The 9,279-nt window shown below is 42.7% G+C and overlaps 1 protein-coding gene across 2 annotated transcripts in view; it reads left to right on the top strand.

Annotated features, from left to right (window-relative positions):
• The window catches only part of GAB1 (GRB2 associated binding protein 1), a 148,011-nt gene extending 143,120 nt beyond the window's left edge, over positions 1 to 4,891 (top strand). For both annotated transcript variants that reach the window (XM_004708747.2, XM_004708746.2), the window contains one exon: positions 403 to 4,891. In XM_004708747.2, coding sequence (XP_004708804.1) covers positions 403 to 561 — 159 coding nt within the window. In that variant the 3' untranslated portion in view covers positions 562 to 4,891. The remainder of the gene's footprint in view (positions 1 to 402) is intronic.
• Positions 4,892 to 9,279: the final 4,388 nt, after the last annotated feature.

Raw genomic sequence — 9,279 nt, 5'->3', positions numbered from 1 at the left:
GCTTCATTCTGAGGTGACCAGGCTGTCATAAAATTGATTGTGGTGGTGGTTGTACATCTCCGAGAAAATATTTTTAAAAATTGAAAAAAACACTTGAAATGGGTAGATTTCACTTGATGTGAATTATCTCTCAGTAAATTTCTATTAAGAATAAAGAAAGAAGTTCTTGTATCCTGGATGAGACACTTATGTTTGCCATATAAGTAGTGGTTGTCAACTGGGGGGTATGATTGCCCCATGGGGATCCTTGGGAATATCAGGAGAGAGAGAGAGAGAGAGAGAGAGTGAGAGTGTGTGTGTGTGTGTGTGTGTGTGTGTGTGCACCTGCATCTGTGTTTGGAAAATAATTTTCATTCAGAAATATTTATTTTATGTGTGAGTTAATTTTTTTTTTCTTTGAAGCAAAAGAGCAATGGCTCTGGTGGCAGTGTAGCAGATGAGAGGGTGGATTATGTTGTGGTTGACCAGCAGAAAACCCTGGCGCTAAAGAACACCCGGGAAGCCTGGACGGATGGGAGGCAGTCCACGGAATCTGAAACACCCACCAAGGGCATGAAATGAAAGCGCTCCCTTCGAGCTTTTGCACCATGGAGAACTGAGCTGCCAAGCGACATCCTGAGGGAAAACGCTCGTGGCAGCAGTGTGTGACTGCAGACGGCTGCCCCTTCCATCCTAGGAGGTCCTCACGGGAGCAGAGTTGAAGTCAAAAGACGCTCACACCCTGAATGGTGCTTTGTGGTATCTGAGAAATCAAAAACCTGTAAATAATGTGGGGAAAGAGTATTGATTAGCTCCCAGACCAACACTTGTTCCACAGTTAACACACTTGTAGTATTACTGTATTTTTGCACTTTTTCATTTAAAATATTGGTTTGGGTTTTCCCAAATGTACCTTAGCATGTAATTCCATTGGGAGTTCTTGTTTTCCCTCACACTACTCTCTATAACAATACTAAGTTAATTAAGCTACTTAGAGTTGGAAGTTGCTGTTGAAACTACAGCTTAACCACATCAAAATGAGAAATAGATGCACAATTTAACTTTCTACCTGAACCCTCAGGTGGTAACCCTTAGCTGAAAATCCAGAGAGGATAGTCGGATTCGTCACTCATGGCCTTCTAATGTGCTGAGGAATAATGCTTGTGCAGTTTCAGGACCTAGCTCTCTGGCTCACGTACAGGTAGTTGTTAGTGGTGGAATTCTATGTTGTTCATTACAGTGCGTAGGGGTCACTGGGTGAAGATTCCGCCGGGTGGGATCTCACACTCCTTACAGACAGACTAATGACATTGTCAAGTAAGCCTGCAGATGACTGGTGACCAGCAGTGAGGATGCACTCTCACACTTGTTCACATGTATTAAACTTTATGTTAGTTACAGAAGGTAGATTATATAACTAACCAGGTACGTGCCAGGCACTAATGTGCTAATACACTGATCAGGTATGGATAATGAGCTTTAGTTGTGCTTTTGGAATATTGGTTTGAGGAGCACGGTGGTTGAGTGCTTAGCTGCTAACTGAAAGGTGAGCAGTTCAAACCCATCGGCTTGCTCCGCAGAGGAAAGACGTGGCCATCTTACGTGTCAAGATTGCAGCCTAGCAGAGCCCTGTGGGGCAGGAGTTCTACTCTGTACTGTAGGGTTAGTGTGAGTCAGAACTGACCCAACAGCACTCCACCACCACATTAATACTGGTCTCCAAGGTGGAATTAACGGAGCAGTTGACATTCACTGTTAGTTACGGCAACATACTGTGATTTATAACTAGGCAGCAATTCAGGCTGATTTCTTTCCTATCTTTTAACACCGTAGTGCCCTTTATATGAACTTTTTTTTTTCACTTATTACCCTTCTTGGCCTTATGTTTAAATCCCTATGCAATTAAAATTTTATATCTGCATTTTTTTAAAAAAAGGATATAAGTATTCCTTGTGTGTAGCTTTTCCAGTAAAAGAATTAAGGATTTTCTACTGTGATTCGTATTCACTGCCCCCATTCAAGAACTGTTGGAACCTTGCAATAATGTGAAATCTTATAATCATGCACCCCTCCCAAACCGGGGCATCTCATAATTCTTTCTCACCTAAAACATGGTCCAGTGACACGGATATCAAGATCACAAATGATAGTGAGGCTCCAATTTAAACGCATCGGCCTCACCTTTGCAATGTAATTTAGAGAGCAGGTAGAGTTATTTGTTTTGTTTTTAAGCTAGGCTATATGCAGTCTCTTTCTCTGTTGGTGTAAGATTTACTAATCGTTTTTGGAGGGGACAGAGCGATGAGAGCACGCACAGCAGAAGGGTGACTCCTTCTGTCCAGACCGCCGACTGTTGCCCAAGGAGAAGCGGGCCCTGAATTCTGTTGCGTGTGGCCATCCAGCTGTGCCTAATCAATGTAATGAGTGTGTTTCTCCAATCCACATGTGAGAAATGTGTATAACCCAGATGGATTGTAGTGTTGATGCTTTTAAATTTCTCCGTTTTAAACAAAAACTAAAGCTCAGAAGTGAATTTTGAGGTTGATTTCTAAATAAATAAAAAGATTGTTTGAGTTTGGTGTGCAAGCTGTTTTGTAATAAAATGACCAAATCAAATCGTCCAAATAATGCCTAAACGATCCACACACACTTGTTTGATCAGTGGAGACACTAAATCGTATTATCTGCCACAAGCACATATTTTGAGACTTAAAACACAACAATAAATATCTGAGTAATTCAGAAATAAAAATTGTGACTTAAAGTTGCCTATGGAGGAGACCAAAGCAATCATGAATAAATTTAGTGTCACTTCTCAACTTTTATTACTTTTTATGAAGAGATGCAGCACTTTAATTTATAGAAATTGGCTCATTATGAAACATAATTCAGGAATTGAAAAGAATCCGTTCTTTTAAAACAACTCATTAAATATTGTATTCATAAATTAAATTGAACGATGAATTCTTACACAGCAGTGTTTTCCAAACGTTTAGCAGTAGAGTCTTACAATGAAATCTTAAGTCTGACCCCAATATGCAAAGCCTGAAAAGCCCATTTACCAGCACTGTGAGTCCACATTTACCATCTTCACTCACGACTTGGAAGACGAAGATTTCTGAATAAGACAGATATGAAATTGGGATGATAAGTGGCAAAACTCAGAATCCTTGCTGTGTTTTCATACTTTCAAGCAAAGTTTGGCACAGATACAAGTTTGTTCAAACAGAACCAGTTTTAAGCACACATCTCAGGACATTTCTTTACATAAAGATAACAGCAGCTGTATACAAGGTGTTAAACAATAACAAATCATCCTGGTAGTGGGTTTTATTGCCATGAGTGTCCAGTACTGGAAAACAGGGGTCTATAAAACACTAACATTCACATTTAACTAACTTTTTAAAAGATACATTTAGAAAAGCAAGTTTTTCATCAAACCTTTTTCATGCCCCCTAACGTAGCTTTAAGAGGCTCCGGAGCGTATCAGCCGGGCATCTGTTGCATGCCCCTGGTTCATCACATGACATTTTTGCCCCTCCCAGATTTGGTGTTTCTGCATCCCTGTCCCCATCTGATGTCCTCTGCTTTCTCTATTTTGAAAAAGACGAAGCTTTTATAAGGTTTAGATACCAAAGCGCAGTTCTTTTAGAAATCAAAATTTAATAAGCTATTTTCACGCACGGGTGTCACAGAAGTAAGCTGGCAAAGATGTTTTTATCTACACTCTCGGTTATTAGCTCACTATCTGTATTTCTATCAATATCAGAAACGCTACTGGGAGCATTTTAAAGAATCCCATAAAGGTACTACGAGTATATATATATATATGTAGATATAAATATGTGTATTTATGTCTATATACATATTAAAACATTGTATTTAATCAGACTGCATTTGATAAATACTGTTACACTTACATAATTAAATCAAAAGTCAGTTTCTTCTGGACTACTTAATTAATGAGAGGGTCCCATTCTTCATAAATGTATTTAAACTGGGAGTTGAATACCAGTGTTTGTTTTTAATTGTGGGATGATGATTGCTTTCCCCTTTAGGGAAAATGAGATTTTTTTTTATATTAAAATGGTAACTATGCCTGTACCCTATACCAGACACATTGCAATTCCTGGGTGTTCCCAAACCCCTTTGGTGCCTGTTTGTTGGGGCCTGTTGGTAGTGTTGGTATTCATACTCTGAATGGTTGTAGAAACAGGCCTCCTCCATTGTGGGGTCATGTTAGTCGGCCTGCCCTCTGCTGTTAGATATGCAATCGGGTCGGTGACAGACTGTGCATTTGACCAAATCAACTGGATACACAGAGACATAAGAGGGAGCTTCAAAAAGTTCACAAAGAAATTCCATTATCGCTTAACTCCATTTTTTCACAAACCCTTGGAAGCCCACACGTATGGCCTATGGTAACAATTATCAATAATGTCTAATGCAGTATATGTAAATATATGTGTATGTACTTTTGAAAGCTGCCAGCTCTGAGATGAAAAGCCATGATATGAATGAATGTTGCTTGTAGACATCATGGACTTGATAAGATGGTGAGAAATCCGTAGCTTGCTTGTTGAGACCCTTGGTTTTTATCTTAAGTGCGTTTAGCTATCCTAAAGTTTGAAATAACTCCATTCGTCTTCTAGCCCATAGAGATGCCGCTTCTGAAGCCCAGTGTAGTTTCTAACCAGAATTGTAACAAACTGATTACTCGTGGTGTAACTGTAGCTTCTACTTGCTTTACATACAATTTTGTGTGAACTCTTCTAAGCTAAATCGTTGATAATTATCCCAAATTTCCACAGCAAAACCTTATGTACAAATTTATTTCTGTCTCTTGCATAAATTCTTTTGTAAAGATCCAGTTGTAGATGTTTTCTGCTACCAAATAAAACTTTTCAAACAAGTTTGGCTTCAAGACTTTAAATAGTCCATATGGATACTATGATTAACTAGTATCAAGAACATATACATTTATATTTTCAATCCTTAAGAGTCTCAAAACCCACTTCTGCCATTAAGTGCACTTCTATAGGATCACATGTTCTTTGCAGTAAAAATCTTGCTAAATCATGACGTAATCATGCTGAAAAGGAGAGTGTTCACATGCATGTGCTCTTATTCCTCTATTTGCCGGGCTACCGCTATGTTGGGGGGGGAATGACATTTCCCATCAGAAAATGGCTTCTGTGTCAAATATGACTTGGGAAATGACCTACTTTATGAACTGGGCTTTTTCATTTCGATGAGAGTTTTAGACCTCTCCTCCCAAACTAAGCTACAATGGAGTCAATAGTGACTCAGAGCCCGATAAGACAAAGTAGAACAGCTCCAAGGGATTGCTGAAACTGTTGTCTTTTTTTTTTTCCTCTCTCTCCCCCTTTCTGGTTGTTTCTTCTTGTTGTTGTTTGGTTTTTAAACATTTTTTATTGGGGCTCTTACATATAACAATCCATACATCAATTATATCAAGCATATTTGTTGCCAACATTATTTTCCAAACATTTACTTTTTTTCCCTTTTTCCCTTACAACTGCCATCACAATCCACACACACACATCAACCGCACAAAGCACAGCTGCACATCCACTGCCCCCATCACCCTCAAAACACCTGCTCTCCACCCAGGCCCCCAGCACCAGCTCCCACTCCCATCCCGTATCTCTCCCCCCTCCTCACTCACCAGGACAAGATTCCCTGCTCTGACGATGCCCAACACCCAGCGACCACACAGGCCAGCGTGCCCCCTCCACACAGGCCCTGCCGCCCCGGAGCCAGATGGCCGCCTGTCCACCCTCAAGCCTTCAAGAACCCGGATGCTATATCCTTTGATAGCCGGGCACCATCAGCTTTCTTCGCTACATTTGCTCATGCACCCATGTGTCCTCAGCAATCGCATCATGGAGGTGAGCACACAACGATACCATCCCTTGCTCTTTGATGCCTGAAGTCTTTAGGAGAGCTTCATCTTCCTCCCTTGGTGCAGCTGATGGATTTGAACCGCTGACCTTGCAGGTTAGTAGCCCACTGCTTAACCCACCACATCACCAGAGCTCATTCTGATATCACTGCACTTAAAACCACTGCGATTGAGTCTGACTCAGCCATCCTGTAAGACGGGGGAACGACTCCATAGGCTTTTGAAACTGCATAGGGTTTGCAACACTGGGAACATACTGTCATCTTCCTCTTACTAAGCTGCTGGGGCTTATGGGTTCAAACCCACTGATCTTTCCCTTGTCAGTTTAACCCACCAGAGCCCCTTCAGGCACCTCCACAACCAAACTCAGTGCCATCCGGTCGATATAGGACAGGGTTGAACTGCCTCTGTTGAGTTTCCAAGGCTGTAACTTTCTCTTGAGGAGCAAGTGACAGTTTTGAACTGCTCACCTTGCAATTAGCAGCCCAACTCGTAACCACTACACCACCAGCACCCGGCAGGCACCTCCAGTAATCATAAACCCCTAAGAATTGCCCCAAGTCAGTCTGTGGCTCACTCAGACCAGCATTTGGCAACACTGTCCCTGAGCCCTACTTGGGAAGTTCCTGGAGAGTGAGATCGTGGTCTTTGAAGCCATCTTCTCCTTTATTGGTCTTTTTGTCCCATCTGGTGTGGTTAATGGTGAGACTGGGTATTTGCATGTAACACCTCTGCAGAGGAGGGGTGGGAGCGACATACAAAACATTTCCTCTGATGGACCCACTACTATCCAGTCAATTAGAACTCATGGCGACCCTATAGAGCAGCGCTTCTCAACCTGTGGGTCGCGACCCCTTGGTCACCTGATTCATAACAGTAGCAAAATGACAGATGAAGTAGCAACAAAAATAATTTTATCGTTGGGGGCCACCACGACATGAGGAACTGTATTAAAGGGTCGCAATGTTAGGAAGGTTGAGAACCACTGCTATATAGGGTTTCTGAGGCTATAAATCTTTACAGGAACAGAAAACCTCATCTTTCTCCCAAGGAGCACCTGGTAGGTTGAATCACCTACCTTGTGGATGGCAGCCCAGCATGCACTCCATGATACTCCCAGGGCTCTTTCCTCTGACCGAGAAGCGGTTCTGCCTAAGGGTTGCAGGAGCCTGGGCATTCCAATCAATATGCGCTGTTGCATCTGCAAAAGCCAGAGTGTGGCGGGAGGCATTTACTGCTGCATCACACCACTCCCGGGCCCCGCCCTTAGCCGCCCAGTGTCAGCCTTACACACAATTGCTTGTGATAAATGAACACCTGTAGAAAATTAAGTTTCCAAACATGATTGTAAACTTCCTTCGACAGTAGATTTTATTACTCATGGATACTGTTGGTGGTTAGGTCTGAGCTCAATGAGTTTCTAATTTTGTGATCTATGTGGGGCCAGACCTTGGGAGTACTCAGTGGGGCGGTGGGAGGGAGGGGTGGTTCTGGGTTCTGACTGAACATGACCCCATGTGTGCAGAACAGGGTGCTATCTGCCTTAAGTTGATCCGAACTCTTAGGGATGCGATAGAACAGAGAAGAACTTCTCCCACAGAGTGCCCCGTGCTGTAATCTGTACTGGTTGCCGGGTCTCTCCTCTCCACAGAGGAGCTGGTGAGTTCTAACAGCTGACCTTTCTGCTAGTGGCTGAGCATGTACCCACTGCACCACGAGGATAGGCTGTTCAGAGTGCTGCGGTATAGGAAAAAAGTTTTCACCAAATCCAATTCACCCAAAGTGATATCAAGAGTGACTAGCCAGCAAGCAGATGAAGAAATGCTCTTAATAACTAGCAGAAGAGAAATGCACGTTCTGAAATTGATTGTGGCGGTGATTGCACAAGTCTTGTTAATACGACTGAATGATTCAATTGTGTGGTACATGAGTTTATATGCCAATACTACTTTTTAAAAAAGAAATGCAAACTGATGAGCTACCACCGTCTCCTGACAGTGATAGCAGAATTCAAAAGGAAGCCATAAGTGACAAGTGCCAGAGATGACGTGGAGAGATTGGGACCCTCAGACACTGCTGGTGGGACTGCATGACAGTGCACCCACTGTGGAAAGCAGGGTGGCGCTTCCCCAAACAAACGTGAGTAGAAATACCACATGGCTCCGAATGTCTCTCCTCGATAACACACCGCAAAGAAAGAAAGAACCAAACACGGACAGAGGTTTTACCAAAACGCTGTACACAACAGCAAAGATTCAAACGGTCAAAATGCCTGTCTGTGGAGGGATAGGTCTAAACTCTGGTACTTACATGGGAATTCTGCACTTCCCTAAAACCAGTGATGAAAGTACCAAACACCTCATAGCATGTACGAATTTGGAAGATATTCTGTTTAGTAAGGTTAGACAACCTCATAAAGACAAATATTGTGTGGGATCACTGATAAAAGAAAAAATTGAGAAAACATGCTCATGCCAAAAGAAGTGGATTTTGGTCAAATACCACATGCAAAAGTTCCAGATAGCTGGTTATGCTGCATCAGGCCACCTGACAACTCACCTGCCCATCTCTCTAGCTGCTTTTGTTCTCCTTTCTGTTTGTCTATCCTTTCCACTGAAAATCAGGGTTCTAGAGTTACCATCTATCTGTATCTTTTGCATTTGGTCTCTTGTGCCCTTGTTGCAGGGTCTGTGTAGCATATCCGCCTAGTTGACTATCTTTGGTTCTTAACCTTTGTCACCTGCTATAACCTGAACACATTTTTAAGCTATTCCTGCCTTACATTGCTGAGGACCCTTAGTGGCTCCATAGTTGAAGCGCTCAACACCAACCAAAAGGTTGGCACTTAGAACTCACCAGCTGCTCTGTGGGAGAAAGATGTGACCATCTCTATCCACGGATATATTACCCCATATGCTGGAATAAGATATAGATATGATTTAGGCAAACCTGTGATCCAGGCATATTCAGTGAATGTTGTAAGATTTCTGAGATAGTTAAGGTTTATTGTGCCAACCTGGCCCATAAACACATGTGGGATTAATTGAAGGGTGGAGAAAGAAATGGCCCCGTGAGCCTTGCCTTTTTAGTTCTCAGGTCTCTTGCTCTCTGATGGTTGGACCAGGGTGCAGCTGCCTTAGCCAGTTCCCTGCTTCAGCTAGCAAAGCTCACTTCCTGCAAGACATCCCTCAGGAGAAGCCACATGGACCTACCCCAATGCAGCCCTGGGTGTGAGAGCAGCCTTGTAGAGACCCCTGCCAGTGCTGAGATGCTTACACGTTCACTGATTTGGTTTTCCTCCTGCAGTCAGCATCATTGTGTGTGTTTTGTGAGATTGAGGAGGACTTTGTAGATTGGTGTCGGACATATGGGCT

This window comes from Echinops telfairi, unplaced genomic scaffold, assembly GCF_000313985.2.
Source record: "Echinops telfairi isolate 266 unplaced genomic scaffold, ASM31398v2 ScPeMD7_5868;HRSCAF=6743_0, whole genome shotgun sequence".
Lineage (NCBI taxonomy): Eukaryota > Metazoa > Chordata > Mammalia > Afrosoricida > Tenrecidae > Echinops > Echinops telfairi.
This window is presented reverse-complemented; position numbering and strand designations above follow the sequence as displayed.